Source organism: Nyctibius grandis, chromosome 4 (genome assembly GCF_013368605.1).
Source record: "Nyctibius grandis isolate bNycGra1 chromosome 4, bNycGra1.pri, whole genome shotgun sequence".
Lineage (NCBI taxonomy): Eukaryota > Metazoa > Chordata > Aves > Nyctibiiformes > Nyctibiidae > Nyctibius > Nyctibius grandis.
The window spans coordinates 70,872,204-70,888,960 of record NC_090661.1 but is presented as its reverse complement, the minus strand read 5'-3'; the positions used below and the strand labels follow the sequence as shown (position 1 = coordinate 70,888,960).

The following is a 16,757-nucleotide window of genomic DNA, read 5'->3' as shown; positions in this document are numbered from 1 at the left end:
TTCAGTGCCCTGCTTAGCTGACCTTTCTCAAGAAAGCTTATTTTGAATAATTAATACTATTATCTTATTAGCACGTACACAGTGATACGGCAATTTTGGTTATCCCTGTCATTACCACCAGTTTTCGTATAATGCAACGAAGACCCACGAAGAGCAAGAGCTGTTTCTTCTCCCCTCACGGAGGGAGCTGAACAGGCCGCCCTCCTGGCCAGCCTTGCGCCCAGGGCTGCGGTCACAGCCCGGACCCACCGCCTGTGCCGGGTAACACACCTCAGGGCAGGGCCGAGCCCTCCGGGGCAGGAGCTGGTTTCGCACCTCGGCGGTGGAAGGGACGCTTCGCGCTGCCCCTCGTGTCCGCGGCCCGCCCGCCTGGCCTCTGGCACCGGGACGGACCCCGCCGCCCTGCGGCCATGGGCGCTGTCGCCTCCGCGCCTCGTCACCCCGCGGGGCGCTCTTTGCCTCACGGAAACCCCCCGCCCCTGCAGGCGGACCCGCGCCCGGCGCTGGACACGACGGGGGAGAAAAGGGCAGCAGTGCCGGCCGTGTGCTCCCCGCCCCGCCGCGGGCGCTCCCTTCCCGCCCTTCGGAGGCCGCTCACGCGGCCCCTCGGGCCGAGCCCCCGCGCTCCCCTCAGCGGGGCACCGGCCTGCCCGCCGCCGGCGCGCGCACCCGCGGGCGGGAAGGCGGCCGGCCCAGGGGCGGGGCGGGGCCAGGCGGCTCTCGCGAGGCGCCGCCCGGTACGGGCCGGGCGGAAGCGGCCGCCGTGTTTACAACCCGCCGGGGCGGGGAGGCGGGAGGAGCGGCGGCGGCGACAGCCGGAGTGGGCGGTGGGGGCCGGCGGCACCAGGAGCGGCGAGCAGGCCTCCCGCTCCGCGCCCATGTGCCCGCAGCCCCCGCCGTCCATGGAAGTGATGGAGGGGCCCCTCAACCTGGTGAGCGCGCGGCCGCGGGGGGCAAGGGCGGGGGCGTCCTGTCAGCCGGCCCTGCCGCCGCTCTCGGTCCTCAGGCGGCGGGCAGAGGGCGACAGCCCTCCCCTCTCCTCTTGCCGATGGGTAACCGGACGGAGAAGGGCGACTTGAACGGTAAATAGGGCCCTCTCCGCCGCCCCCCTCCCTCCCCCCCGCGCCAGCACCTGTTCAGGGCTTGTGCCAGGCCCTGCCGCGGCGGCACCGGGCCCGGGCCTGCCTGGAGGGCAGCGCGGCCGAGCGGCCGGCCCGGGCTTGAGGCGGCGTCTGGCGGGGGGGCGGGCAGCGGGGCTGGGCTCGCCACAGTCCGGTCCGGTGGCTGGGGACGCCGTGGCCAGGCCGCGCAGCGCTGCCCCACGGCTGGAGGGGAGCTGCCGCAGGGCCCGCGGCCGGTGCGGCTCCGTGCCCGGCAGCACCGCGGGCGAGGGAACAACGCCGGGTGCGTGTAGCGGCATGTTCAGACTGGGGAGGGGGAAGGCTGTAAGTCTGGCCCAAGCTGTAAACAACAAGGGAAGTTCCGGAAGGAAACGTTTAGATGACACAGGCTTTATCTACGCGAGTTTAAAGAGTTTGAGAGACTTACCAGGGCCCACTGCTGATTTTAATTTCAGAAGGTGAAATGCTTTAAAATCTTAAATCGGTAATTACTCTGCTTAAACTAAACCTTTAAGGAACTTTAACTGAAACACAGATGTCTGAAAAATGCATCTGCACAAAAGCTAATTGGATTTTAAACAGCCTAAATTGTTAGGTTTCTTTCACATAGACAAGATCTAGGGTCAAGAACAGTTAATTCTCTGCTACCTTGAGGGTTTTATCAAAGCTGTATCTCAACTATGCCTCAGATGCAGTGATACACAGAACATTCCCTTAGAAAACTAATTTGGTCCAGCAGTCCAATTAGCCAGAAACAGCAAACCAAGAATACAGCTGCAATGCTTCCAGGAATGAGTTTGATCCAGAAATTGTTTAGACATTGCCATGCAAACCTTGGAGACTTGTGTCAGTCTAGGTTTTAATCAAAGCTTATTTGCTCCAGCACAGTGTCAGCCCTGACAAACCCTTGCCTGCTCCATACAGACCCAGTCAGGTATTTCTGGATTCCTCTCCCTAGTTTCAGAAAGGCTTGTAAAATTGGCATTGCAGAACACCCATGGAGTTAGGGCTAACAGTGTAGCAGGAAGATGGTCTATTTAGATCTGAACCGATGGTGCAGAACCAGTCCGGGTATGCCTGCATCCTGCTGTCTCAGACTTTTTACTCTCTATACTGGGAGCCTGATTGAAATAAGGAACAGCAGGAAGTAGAAAGCTCTTGTAACTTGTTTATATAATGGGTTTAAAGTCAGACAAACTTGCAGCACGGTAATACAGGAAGGATAAACTACAGCTATTTCATGGACACTGTAAAAACCTTTCTAAAAGTAGATCTAGTGCATGAGCTTCTAAGACAAAATGATAATTGAATATTCACTAGTAAATGGCTGAAAGTGGCAGTGCAGATATCACCAGTTAGTAGTGTTTCTTACCGAGACCACTTACTAAAGATTGTGGGAGTGACAAGAATATGACCAAAGCCTGGTTGATGATCCTCTGACCATGAGATAGGGGCGTGCAGTTACCACACCTGTCTAGCACCAGGCTAACAATAAGATCAAGACACTTCTGCATAACAGATGATACAGGAAAAAAGTTGCTTTATATAGTTTTGTATGGAAAATTATGAAGTTGCCTGTGCATATGTTCCTACTCCTTTTTAAGGAGTATCCTGAAATACAAAAACTTTTCTTGAAACTGCTGCACAATATAGTCATGAATCATCTTATATGGAAAAATGACCTGTCTTTTCAGGTTGTGTCAAGCACCATGAAAACTCTTCATGACAAGAGCTTGAATGGGTACAGTACCGTGGCTAGAATATGCCTACATTTTTACAAGGACATGAAAAGGAGTAACTAGAGTTTTGCAAAGCTCTTCTATTCACAGTCCTTCTCTGCAGCTGAGTTTCAGATTTGCAACATTCAGGGAAGGTGCCAATCTCCAATATAAGAATGTTAATTTAAGTTTTCTGTACTGTCCGCTGTCATGTATTTCACTTGCTTCTCCTATAAATCTCTTCTCTTACCTAAGTTTAGTTCCAAAGCACAACTTTTTCCGAAGATGCCAAACCATCAGAGAGAAGGGCGAAAAAAACCCCAACCAAACAAAAAAAAACCACCTGTGAAGTGGTTTTGGATACACTAATCATTAGGATTATTTATCTGCTATCAATAACTTAAGAACAAGACATTTTCCTTCAGTGTATCATGGCTTGCTAATTGTTGTGAAATTGATTTTTCTTTATCTAAGACTTTTCATTAGAATTAGCTATACTTCTTGGGTGTTGCTTTGACTTGTAAAACTTGTTCATTAGTTGTGTATTTGAGCATCTAGTCTTAGTTACTGGAAAGCATGGATTCTCCTGATTTTCCTGGGGAGCTGATCTGACAAAAGAAAATCCTTAGTAGTTTTGCAGTATCCTACTGTCTCCATTTCTCTGTCAACATGTAGCACGCTGGCTGCACTTAGTCACTTGTATTGGTGGCTTTCAGGTTTGGTTATTGTTTATATTTGACTATTTGCTTAGCCTTCCTAATTGCAGGTGGCTGACTTCAATTACATTCTTTTTCTACCTTCTGAAAGATATGTTTCCCTCAAAATAGTATTTTACCTTTATGCATCTGGGTAATTAATGCCTTAAGCTATCAATGATATTTCTTTTTCTTAAGTTTAATTATATTTTGGTTTTCCTGATTCACTGATTTACTTCTGTAGATGGCACTAGACAAATACTGATTTGCTTTCCAGATCTGTTTAAAAAAAAATTAAATCTATAACTACAATGTTTTTTGTTTAATGGAAGTTTTATTTGTAGACCTTCAAGTCTGATGACTTCAATGAGAAATGGACATATCTTTTTAGAATTTGGGCTTTAGTTCTTCAGACTCCTTTTTTTTCTGCTTTTAAAGTTATTCTTATCTTTTTATATACCTTCTGTGCCATTGTTGCATGCAAACAAACAATCATGCTGAGTCTAACCCCATCTTTCCTTCTTTTAACCTTTCTAGGGCTTGTGCTACAGTACTAACTGCTGATTTGATTTTTCCACTGAGCTGTCCTCAAGGTATTCATTGTATCCAGTGATACTTCATTTAGGAATAAACTGAAACAACTTTTCCAAAATCTGTTGCCATCATCTGAGTTGTTAGAGCTATGGGAAAGTGTGTTGGGGCAGCTCTGATACTTGAGCATTCATTTTGTCTCTTCCACTTGCCCTTTTCCCTCCTTCCTTCTCTCCCCTTAGTGTACTGTATGCTTTGCAGGCGTGAAATGTCATGTAATCTTGAAAGAATGGGTTAAAGCCCCAGTCCTTATGCTTTTACTAATAAAGAAGCCAGTTATTCAACCCTACAAATAAAATATTTAGGTTGTACTGTAGAACTTAAAACTCATATGGAGTAAGTACAGTCCCTGCACCTGCCTGCCACCATATAGCAGATATCTAGTCCAGCTGAACACTTGTTTCACATGTAATCCAGTGCCATAAACTAAGGCATCTTAACATTCTTTAACAGATTAAAACTTTTGCTGCAAAAGCATGAAGATAGGTCTCATAAGAAAAGACGCTGTAAAAAAAATGCAGTCAAGAGCTTTTCTGTGCTACCTACGGTAGGGGCAATTCCTACTGCCATCTGGTTTAGGCAAAGAATTCTGATCTCACATCCACCAATAATTTTAACCTTAGGTGTAAGAGCAAAAACTATCAGTTAAGAAGCACATAGCACACTGCTGACCATCAGAAGCTTGGAAGTAACACAGTAAAAATATGAGGCAAATAGTATCAACCTCAAGAAGAGACTAGAAAGGAAACTTGCTCATTGAACAGAGTCCGACACCCAGGACTTCATAACTGCAGATTCTGCTTTAATGCCTCAGTACCTTCCTATAGAATATTTACCAAGGAGCCATACCACCTCTACCTTGTATTCTTCCTACAAGGTAACAGCACTTTGTATGGTTTATAATAAAATACAACCCAAAAGCTGGTGAATATCTATTGCCTGTAAGTTTCTTGAAGTGTAAGGGACCCAGCTTGAAGAGCTGCTGTTTTGATGAAAAACAGAAAGCACAGACCAGTGGCTGGAGTGAGAATAACACAACAAAACATATATTGCAAGAATCTCATATAATGAAAGCTTTTTATATTAACGCTGTAAGCCATTGGTAGCAACCATTCCAGTGCAAACCAATCAGTGGTCTACTTTAAGAAATGCTGTAGAAGTGAGGTGAATACTACATCCACACGAGGGCAAAATAACAAGCAGAATAAACGTGCAGTATGGAAGAGGAAGAAATAGAAAGCATCTATGAAAGTTTACCAGAGAGCAAAGGATTTAAACCACATGGACCAATGTATTTGAGGCTTGATGCCAGCCTGCACCTCTGTTATTTTGATTGGAAAAATAGGAATATTATGTTAATCTACAGAAACATCCACTGAATCCAGTTTGTTTTCTTTGATTTTTTTTTTTTTAATAAAGCTTAACCTGAAAGCTGCTATACTTGCTCTTCCAATCTAAAATAAAAAAAAAAAAAGGAAAAAAAAAGAGGCAAACACACTCAGTTCTGAACTCAAACTAGAGAAAACAAGCTTCTAGGTAATAAAAGTGGAAGTATCATTACAGACATGCCTAACACAAAGTCTGTTTTTACCACAATGGTAGAAGCCTTGTCTTGGTTTTCGCAGTAACAACATGATCTATATGGGGCCATTCATTTCAGCTAAGGGAAATGTAAGGTGTGAACCCACAGAGGCTCGGCTGAGCAGCCGGATCAGTAACAGCCTCCTTGGAAAAGCTCAACAATGTTGTATTCAATCATATAACTACTATTAAAGGACAACACAAAACTGTTCCATGTTGCACATATGACAACTTGCAGTAGCTCCCAGTCAAGAACATAATTAGCTAAGCTACGGGTGGATGACCGAAGCATTATTTCCTCACTGGTATCTATGCTGTTTGGGTCCCTACCAGCAGTGCCTTTCTACTGGGTCACACTGGCATTACGTGCGTATTGTCAAGCCGTGCAGTTCAGCTCTCAGTGTCCCTAACAGTTTAAAGGCCCAAAGGAAGCTGTCTCATAGAGGCCCGGGGAGGCAGCAGACTGGAGTCATGGCTGAAGCCTTTCTGCCCCACTTGTTTGAAATTGTTGCTCCTACAATTGTTTGTTTACTGGACCGTTTGTTGTGATGATTCAGTTGTCCCTACTGAGGGATAGCTCAGTTGCTGTAACAGCTTTAGCCATATGGTTTAGGGCTACATATAGGAGCCCAGATTGGTTTTATTATCAGGGCAGTGGAACTGTTCTCATTTAGCTTATAACCTCCAGGTAGCAAGACTTGTGTAGGACCAGCTGCAGCACTAAATATGGGGACAAGAAAAGCATTACCAAAGCACCTGAGAACTGTAGGTAAACAACATGGCTCTGACAAGCAAGTTGAAGCATTTAGTGCTTTTATCATACTAAATGGACGAAAAGGAAGAGAATGAGGTTGATTTGACTATGCAATAGGTAAAAGGATACCATGCCTTAATGAAGTTGCAGGTGATCAGGGAAAGGGCCACAGCTATTCCTGCATGGGGTTTTGAAGACTCCACCTAACCTGAGCAGTGTGAATGTGAGTTGGTTTGATTCCAGATCTCTTAATTGCATTTGCATAGTGAGGAACTCAGACTAACCATTTTATCTTAAATTTGGAATAGGCTGGGAACACACGTGTAGTCAATTAGAGCTATTCAGTGAATTAATGTTGTTTGGCTAAACAACTGGTTGCTTGTCTGCCCATATATTTAAATTCTAATACTGTTGCTTACAAGCAAGTTGAACTTCAACATCTTTACAGTTAAATACACATTGAGTGAGGAGCCTGTTAATATTGAGAATACATTCTCATGAGAGTTTCACATACTTGTTTTGCTCTATAGTCACACTAACCTGTAATTTACAGTTGAGTCATTGTTCTGTCAACCTTGCTAAGTACAGGCTTTCAAAGAGAAAATCAAGTTAACATGTGGCTAGTGGTCTTGGTTGAGCAGCCACAATGGGTTCTGCCATTTTTTTTTCTCCTTCAGTCAACTCTGTCTTTCCCTACAGAATACAACGAGTATTTTTAAGGGGGCTTGCTTCTGTTGATAAAGCTACACAGTACTATTTCTTCAGGCTTAGGCGCAAATATAGTTCCCATTATTTAGCATAAGTTACAGCACAACTCAATTTTTGCTTTTAGTGTAACTGCCTGTTAGCACCCTCTTGTACAACATGGAAGCAATGCAATGTGCACTTTCTGACTCTTCCTTTCTTCAAAATACATTCTTAGAAAAACAGTTCTGTATCCTTAAGGAAACAAATCCCCAAATAGATCCCTCATCTCTCAAAAAAATACCTCCATCTTTGCTTTCAGTAGTAAGAGAGCATAGGGATTGATCCTTTATGGCAAAGATAACTGGTATCCACAGTCCGTAGCATAAAATAGATCATGTTAGCAGCAAACAGGGGTTTCACTTAAAACATTTACAAACTGTTATATTGGACAGAACTTCTTTCAAATTAGCTTTCCTCAGGCCCCATCATTTTAGCAGCTGAGTTTTCCTGCCTTCATTTGTACCTTTATTAGTAAGTAAGGCACCATAATCTGTGCTTCATAATCGTATTAAAATGTATCACTTTCTAGAGAGTCCCTTACAATGAACAAAGAAGTCTATAAGCTTAACATCTTGTGCAAGGCTTTGTCCAGTGAAGAGCTGTTCCCATTAGGGGAACAAAGGAAAACAAAACATACACAAGACTATCTCTGTCTCAGCTACAGGAGGACTATTACAAATTGCGGCTCTTAGGAGAGGGTAGTAGACTTACCCTATTTGAAAATAAGTAGTACTACATCTACCTTTTAAAATGTTGTAGGATCGAGCATGTTTTCTTCTGTTACTCCCCTTTCTAGAATAGCTAGCCATCAACTGGAATCATAGGGGAAAAACTACAGCTTTTTTTTTTTCCCCCCCTCCAGCCTAAGCTAGGATCATGTGGTAGTCCTTTAAGTTGTAATGGTGTACTTTCTATTTTTACATTTTAGTTTGAGGGAGTGGTAAGAGATCTAGCAAGTGGGCCTTCTGGCTTCATTTCTCATAGCCTACAGTCACATCATTGTCTAGTTTATATTGGAAAAAAAGAAGTTGAGTCTTAACTTTTGGGCTGCTAAAGAAAGCTCTAGGCAAAGAGAAGACCTGCATTGCTGTTTTAGAGGATTGTTTGGTTTTTTTGTTTGTTTGTTGTTTTAGTTCTGTCACTCAGAGATTACATAGGCAATGATTTAGGCTAGTTGGGTAGAAAATCAAACAGGAGCATTTCTCTGGAATAGCAATACAAACTTAAAAATGCAGGTATCATCCCTTAACATCTCAGCTACTGTTAGAAAGTTTGAGGAAAGCTGTCTAGCTTACCTGCTTCTGTAGTTGATCCTGAGTGGTTCAAGTGACATAACAAGGCATGCACAAATCCATTGAGAACAAATAAGCTGGAGTAAGGTGAGGAAGCTTTTTAGCTTGGTCATCCTTCACTCACACCTGCTTCCTCTTACGAGAGTCAAGTTGTTACACCTGCCCATTCGCCTACTGGGAATTCCTGCTCATCTGGATTGGGAGGGACACCTGGAAGTAGTTGTCAACCTGCTTCCCCCCTTCAATTCCACAGCTTGTTAGTAAATTATAATTATCTTACACCACATGCTAAATTTATTGTCAGCACTGCAACTGGAAGAGGAAAGAGAAATCAAGTATATAAATCCATTGCAGTTATGTGGCAGCTGTTTCTGTAACCATCACAGCAGCAGAAGCAAAGTCAAAGCAGTCCTGCTTGAATCTGTTGGGAACCAACATAGCAGCTCCAGAAACATTGGTGTAAACATCTTCTTCTAGAACCATTTTTTTCACTGTACGATATAGGACCAATTCTTCCATTGCCAATTTTATAATGGGATACAGGCCACTCTGAGTTCAAAACAGATTTGCTAACAATGGCTGGATGCTGTGTGGCTAAGTGTAATGAGCACTAAGAATAAACCAGCAGACTAGACAAGACGTAGAAGCTTATCCATAATACATGGCTATTAAGCATCCAAGTACTTCTGTTGCAGCTTTGTCACTTGCTGCTAGGAAACAGCACCAGTAATTTCTCCAAACTGCTGGTGATGAATAATCTACCATGAAAATGGGAGAAATTCCTTGGTCGTTCCACAATCAACTAATTGGAACAAACACTCGCGGGGTGGAATAAATGAGCAAATATTTCCTTGTCAAGCTGACAGGAAAACACAAGAAATGAGGAATTCCTCCCCCAGGACTGACTGCGAAACACCTAGCCTTCTCACACAAGGCTGTGCTGGAACTGATTTTCTCTGCTGCGGTTCCTGTTGTTTCCACTGGGGAAGTCTGTTGCTCTGCATCAGAGTAAGATGGCCTGACATCTATGCATTTTGATGTAAGAGCAAGAAAGGCATTTTGACCTTGTAATCGGAGGATCCTAGCTTTTCTTTTTACTAGCATCTCTGGACTGTTGTTTTCCTCATTTTATTCACAGTCTAGCCCAGCTTCTTCAGACTCCCTCGAGCTTCACTGGGAGTTAGTTGAGAATGGAAATAATTCAATTGCTCAATCAAATAACAACTGACTGGCCTCAAATGTTCTGCATGTGCTTAAGTGGTTTGAGAAAGATCATGCTCCAGTAGTTTAAAACATATGAAAATAACCTTTGAAAACAATCAGACTCAAATTCTTATATGCAGAAACTAATAAATGGAACCAGGCCCCTGGCTTGTTGAATTGCTTTTTTAGCTCTTCCATCTATAGCTGCCCTGTTTCCTCTTTCCCTGGGTTTTTAGTCCTGCCCATGCAGTTTGCAGAAGCAGCTGTATCAATACTAATTTATTGAAAAATTGTTTTGCAAGGAGCTAGCTCAGGTGTTTTTATGTCCGTGACACAGCTAATTTGTAACTGGATGAGCTGCCATGAATAACCAAGGAGATGGCTCTATATGAGCTGATACTGTTTGTTCATTCCCGTGGGAAATAAGTTTATCTTTCTGGCATATGTAATTTGTAGGAGTCCATAGAAAAAGGCCATAAAATAGCTGATTTTCCAATAGAAAGCCACTTCCTCTTCTGAGATTATTTGACCTCAGGGCAGAAGAAACAGGGAATGCTGACAATGCTCTGAGGATTGAATGAAGGTGAGGAAGAATAATATAACTGAAGTATTTGTTGTGAAGAATCAAGAGGTTGTGGGTTTTTTTAAGAACACTCCATATTAGCATATGAAATCAGTTTTAGAGAAGCCCGATGTCTAAATGCAGTGATATAACTGCTAGGGATTGCTTAAAAACAGCTGTTGCCCAAAAGAGTGTTTTCCGTAGAAGTCATTCTCTTCTGTGGTGTCAGAGCTGCTAAAATTCTGGTAGAAAATTTGACTACTGTAACACTGTAGGTGATAAGTCAATTTGGAGGACAAAGATGACAACGAAATTGACCTGCATTTTGGAACTTATTTTTTAAATGGATGTTAGTGAAGGTATCATGTTAGTCCTGATAGAATCATGTTACTGTTCTGTTTGGATTATCTGACCTTCAATGCTTCTGCTGAGACTGCAGGAGACAGAGAAAAGTGTAATTCTGTAAGGCCTGTAGGGAACCAGCTGTTCTGACGTCTTAGGATATGGACAAAGGCACTCATTTTTATGTTGATCCTGGAACATGCTTAAAGTGAGTCAGTAACTTATATTCACCAGACATCTGAAGTCTGAGAAGTTTTATGCCTTTATTTGGGTGAAGGGAGGGAATAGAGAATTTGTATGGGTCAGAGACAGAGAGACAGATTTCAAACTTTCAGCTCTGTTTCCCCTACAGGCTCAGTCAGTGTGGATGTGTTAAATGCTTTCTTGAGAAACAGTAGTCTTAAACAATGAAACAGGCAAACACTTTCTTCAGACTCATAAGTGTCTTGTGTTGTTCCACAGAGTCAGCGCCTGGTACCTGATGTCTGTTTACTCCAAACTCAACGTCTAGTAAAGCAGTCATGAATAGTCCGCGTTGCTGACAGTCTTGCCAGTTAGTGATTGTAGCCTTTCGTATTACACAGCTTGTCTTGGAAGAAGGACCATAAAATATGTGTCTTGCAGTAATGACAAACAGACTTGCTTTTATGAATGTTGCAGTGCTGGTTATACAATGCAGTTTCTCACTGAGCGTATGCAAATGTTTGCATCAATTGCTTGCTTTCAGCAACATCCATAGTCTACCTTAGTGGTTTACCTCTAGTGGCTTACAAACACTAGTATAGACTTAACTGTTGTACAGCAACAATGTGACTTTGGTATCTTTAACTATGGCTGTGCTGCTTCCATTAATTGGTGTAAGCTGCAAACAAAAAAAAAACAAAGATCTTTTGCAATTTCTTCACCCAAGAGGCAAAGTCTCTTCGACATGGAGCGGCAGAAAATGTCAAACCAGCTGTAAGCTGTAACATAATTCAAATATCTTGCATTCTGCCAGGTAAATTGGTCCCAAATCCTTACAGCTTCTCATAACTTCTTATGGCCTACTGGTCTTTTTACACGACTACAGTAAATGCCTGCCTATAAAGGAGAACATGTGCTTTCTGAGGAACAGCTTCAAAAGGATTTTGTTGTGTACACTCCATCTTTGCTGCATTGACAAACTTCAGTTCTTACCTGTACAGCACAGATTCTTGTAAGGTAGTATGAAAGAAGAAATCAAATTATAAAGCTTGGAAGGGTGTGGGAGACCTGAGCCTAAAAGCCTGAGAATTGGAATCTGTACAGGTTTCTTAGATGTACTGATTACTTTTAAAACAGGTATAACTATTTGTCGGTTAACCCTCATTGATGTAATGCTCTTTTTATTTTAAGGCTCACCAGCAGAGCAGAAAAGCAGACCGTTTGTTGGCAGCAGGGAAATATGAAGAAGCAATTTCTTGTCACAAAAAAGCTGCTGGTGAGTAGGTATTTCTCACATTCCAGCTCTTAAAATCAGTTTCTAGATTTGCATGCTTCATGTGATCAGAATATCTAGTTACTTGCAAAATTTTTATTCTTAAAATGTGGATTTGTTTTTCAGTCCAGATCAAGCACCCTTTCGGAAACTTTTTTTCTAATATGAGCAGCTGAAGTCAGACGTTTTCAAAGTTGTTTTGATTGGGGGTGGTTATCACTGTGAAGGCAGTTCTTGACTCAAGATGAAGCCAACACCTTGGGTCATGCCCAAACTGCAGTTGGGGATCTGCTGTAAGCCAGTTTCACTTTACACTTTGTATTTTCTTCACTGCTTTCATAGCTGAAGTCACCTGCTTTCTCTGTTGATAAAGGAAATACTTAGACAAATGTTTGCTCACAAAAGTTTACTTCCCTTTCCTAATGTCTGAATCCAGACAGCTAAGAACAGGTGATGACCTCAGCTTTCCCAGCACTGAAGCGAAACAGCAGATTGCATCACAGGCCTTGACACTACGATTGACAGCCTCAGTGAGACTTTGTGCATTTACCTGTCCATTTAACTAGTCATGCGTAATTATTTGTGTTGGAGTCCATCGGCTCTCTGACAGTGTGGCAACTGCTTGGCAGAAGAAGAAAGAGGAGGTCTTAATTGGTGCAACAAGTAGGACATTTCCAGTGACAGGGCTTGTGTGGAGCCAAAATAAGTGGCTACTCCAGACGTCGTAACCTGGATACCAGGCATTCTCACTTTGCATTCATAAATACTAGAAAAACCCCATAAAATGAGAAACTGATAGTTTCTTTGGTATTTATGGATACTCAGAGCAATGAGGGATAGCACTTACATTCTCATATGCAGTCTTTTCTTTTTGGTTTCCTTCACTTCGTATACCAAGACAAAACCCAGAAATGCACTGAATGTTTCTTGCTTTTCTTCATCTGATGATTCTATGCCATTATCTCATATCCTTCCAAAATTGGTTAAGAATTTCTTATACCTTGTCATTTTCAGCACTAGCAAGGTATGCTCAAAGTCTAAGGTGCTGCTCTGACTCTAACCCAGCACGTTTTCTGGTTTGGAGAGGAAGTTGATGAAACAAGTGGGGAACTACAGACTATACCTCTTCATCAAGAGTATAATTAAAAAGCGTGACTTCATAATACTGGCATGCCATGGGCGAGAGGATTTTACTTACTACGTTCTGTCTTAAAATGCTTGTATGTTAAAAGTCTGGTCCTTAGCTGTGTTTCTTCCTGTCATGGGAAAGTTGTTCTTCCGGGACTTTCTGGAAGTGGCTGCTGTCCTCCTCTGAAAAAGAGATTGGAACAACCTGAGCCAACAGGATGCCATGGGAAGGGTGTAGCGTGTATTACATGATCTTACAGTAATTTTTTCAGACTTTTGAAAAACAGCAGGTGTTTCCAGCCACTGTAACTTGGTAAATACTTTACTTTGCCTCTGGACTGCTGCTTTTATGTGGGGGTTCAGAATATGGAAGGTCTGAAGCCTTTTCGTAGCTTTTATGGAAATGTTCAGGTTTTGTAACCTTGTCCTAAGTGTTTATCGATTTTTTTTTCTTCTGCAGCATACCTTACGGATGCTATGAAGCTGACCCAGTCAGAGCAGGTGAGACCAAAGTGCAGCAGATGCCAGAATCAGCCATAGCTGTGTTGTGTGCCTGTGCGTCATGTTGTGCCCTGACTGATCATACGCCCCTTGGGCGTTAGCCTCTGTGTAGTTTTCTGAACCTGTGGCAACTGCACCAGGAGTTTTCGAAGTGCAGTGATGCTAGTCTTCCTAGAGAGTTTTTCCAAGTTTACATGGGGCCAGGACAAGAGAACTACTATCCCATCCAAGGGTTCTCCAACAATGGTTTCTAGTCTGCAAGGCATCTTCAAGTAGGTGATAAAACTAGTTTCATATTTAACTTTTGCTGTGAGGCACTTAGGTTGTTTTGCTGAGACACAAAGCTGAGCAGCTCACCTACAGTCTGTAATTTTGGTTTTATTCATTCTGACTGGGGGATGTCCAGAACAACAGCCCTACACCTTTCCTTATTCGTTGCACAAATCTATCTGTAAATGTAGTAGTGTAGTCTGCTCAGCACTTTTATAGCAGCAGGCTTTGAGTTTAGCCAATATTATTAAAGCAAATAACCCTTGGAGATCGAACAGCTGTCTTTCCTCCAAAGGGCCATTCTCGTAGAAAAATGGTAGCCTCTTACCCAGGTAGTTCCTGCGAGTTATTAATCACCATGTCACCCTGTCGTTAAATATGGCTGAATCATTTGGGACCATATCTGGCCTTGGAGCACTTCTCTGCTTAGTGTTGGGTGTTATTAATATGTCTACACAGACGCATACAAACAGTTTGTATTATTTAGCTAAAGTGTGGCTGTGCGTGCCAAGGGAATCTCTTCCTTCTTGGTGTTGGTCACAGGTCAGTTAAACTCCTAGTGCCTCCGCTCAGAGGTATTGTAGCCTGGCCAGTGACTTAACAAACAAACAAACAGACCAAATGTTAACTCACTCCTTCACAATACCAGTAGTCATGCAAAATTTGGGTGACATATCTGAATCTGTTGCATTGTACAAGCAGAGATCACTTCCTGTGGGATTTAGTATCTGAATACGAAAAGCTCCTCCCCGTCCCTCGGGCATGCTGTGATGCTGTTTATGTAAATATTTACATGCGTGTAACTTTACGTGTGTGAATATTCAGGTGGGATTAGGGATCACCAATGAAATTGTTTAATCTTGTTCTTCCTCAGGCTCAGCTATCACTGGAATTACAAAGGGATAGTCACATGAAACAGTTACTGCTCATCCAGGAGAGGTGGAAAAGGGCAAAGAGGGAGGAAAAGCTGAAAGCCCAGCAGAATGCTGACAAGGAAATAGCCACACACCTTCAGACTTCTTATAAGCCATCTGCTGAAGACTCTGATGATCAAAATGTGTTGGTTCCTGTTACTCAGAGATACAGCCCTTCCACAGAGAAACATCCACAGGATATTCAGGGTGTCTTTGACAGGGACCCGGATACACTGTTATTTCTGCTTCAGAAAAAAAAGGAGCCGGTGGAAGCATGTATTGGGAGTAAAGCTCCAAAAGATGACAAAACAATAATAGAAGAGCAGGCAACCAAAATTGCAGATTTGAAACGGCACATAGAATTTCTTGTAGCTGAAAATGAGAGATTAAGGAGAGAGAATAAGCAGTTAAAAGCAGAAAGAGCTAGACTCCAAAAATCTCCAGTAGACAAGGAGCTGGATGTAGATGCAGACTTTGTCGAGAAGTCAGAGTTGTGGGGTCTGCAGCAACATTCAGAAGCTACTTCTTCAGCTGCAAGTTGGCAGAAGTTTGCAACAACTGCTGGGAAGGCAAAGGACATTCCAATACCCAACCTTCCACCCCTGGACATCCCGTCCCCTGAACTCCCTCTGCTGGAACTCTCCGAAGATATACTGAAAGGACTGATGAACAGTTAAAAACCAGGAAAAGTGCTCAATGTAGTTACTCAAACTTAAGAAAAGGGAAAACCACCAGGACAATGGTGATCTGAGGGCAGAAACATCTAACACAATCCTACTGTTGGAGAAAAGGCATTAAAGCAACTTTGTTACTGTGAAATACACATCATATCTGATCTACTTCATGAAAGTTAAAGGTACCATAATCGGTATAAGATGGCAAGCTCTGTAGTCTTTCTCCCAATGTTTCAAACCAAATGACTGCCTGGGGAATGTTTCAAGAAATACAATCCTTCAGGGTTTTAAAGTATGCTATATGTAATAGTTATCTATCATGCCATAAATGATGGTGCAGAACCTAACTGTTATGGTTGCCAGTTGGCTGCCAATTCATATTGAAAAATGCTTTCTAGCATGAATTTAAACTGTGCATTTCATTATGCATAACTTTGTTAATTCAGATACAGTGCAATTTATACACCTCCTAGATGGATTTACGTGCCACGCTCTATACTCCTGACCACATTAACCTCAAGTCGGGAGAGATTTTAATTTCCATTCTATGAAGGAACCAACTTATTAGTTTTGTTGACGAGTTTTTTTGGGTTATCTGTTTACATAACTAATCAGGGTGCATCGAATCTAGCTATTGGTTTCTGTATAAAGTGACATTGTTTAAAAAAGAAAAATCTATACTTAAGGAAAAAATACCCTTTTTGTTTTCAGTGATGCATGAATGGAAGTAATTCTAGCTGGCAGTATTTGATTGAAAAAGAAATTGTTTACAGCTTAGCCTGATTCAAAAAGGATATGAAAATAAAACCAAGGTGTTTTGACACTAAACGTGTGCTAAATCTCTACAAATGTTGCAGAGCATAAAAAACAAATTAAGATTTATACTAACAGCGTTAGTACACACGTACAGCTGAACGTTCATCATCCAGCAAATATGGGCAAGCTGGGATGAATTTGGAGGGCCTTGCTTGTATGTGAAGTGGCTTGGCTAACATCTGGCTTCTGACACCTCCTGAGGGCTGAAGTGTCACTGTGGTTCTCTTGGGGACAGGCTACCCAGAGCTGAACGAACCGCGCTGCGAGAGCTGTGCACACCCATTCGGGGTTTTGGTTTCTGAGGAGGGTGGTGCAGCCCTCACGCTCAGCCCCTTCAGCACGGGCCAGCCCTGCCCCTGCACTCAGTGGTACCTGCACCCAGGCTTTCCCCA

General features: G+C 42.9%; 1 protein-coding gene across 3 annotated transcripts; it reads left to right on the top strand.

The window, feature by feature from the left end:
- The first annotated feature begins 728 nt into the window (after window positions 1–728).
- Window positions 729–16,377, top strand: NRBF2 (nuclear receptor binding factor 2). 3 transcript variants are annotated; one of them, XM_068398744.1, is made up of 4 exons: window positions 729–932; window positions 11,981–12,065; window positions 13,651–13,691; window positions 14,836–16,377. In XM_068398744.1, the coding sequence occupies exons 1-4, from the start codon at window positions 879–881 to the stop codon at window positions 15,550–15,552; spliced, it is 897 nt and encodes a 298-aa protein (XP_068254845.1). In that variant the 5' UTR covers window positions 729–878; the 3' UTR covers window positions 15,553–16,377. The 3 variants fall into 3 exon arrangements, with proteins under 3 accessions (XP_068254845.1, XP_068254847.1, XP_068254846.1); XM_068398746.1 differs by lacking the exon at window positions 729–932 and adding an exon at window positions 985–1,082; XM_068398745.1 differs by lacking the exon at window positions 729–932 and adding an exon at window positions 4,072–4,127.
- The last annotated feature ends 380 nt before the right edge of the window (window positions 16,378–16,757 follow it).

Bases quoted from the DNA above. Each gene is read 5' to 3' on its own strand.
- NRBF2 (XM_068398744.1), top strand. From the start codon at position 879: ATGTGCCCGCAGCCCCCGCCGTCCATGGAAGTGATGGAGGGGCCCCTC. The intron at 12,066-13,650 runs GTGAGTAGGTAT...TTTCTTCTGCAG, and splicing joins TTGTCACAAAAAAGCTGCTG to CATACCTTACGGATGCTATG. The intron at 13,692-14,835 runs GTGAGACCAAAG...GTTCTTCCTCAG, and splicing joins AGCTGACCCAGTCAGAGCAG to GCTCAGCTATCACTGGAATT.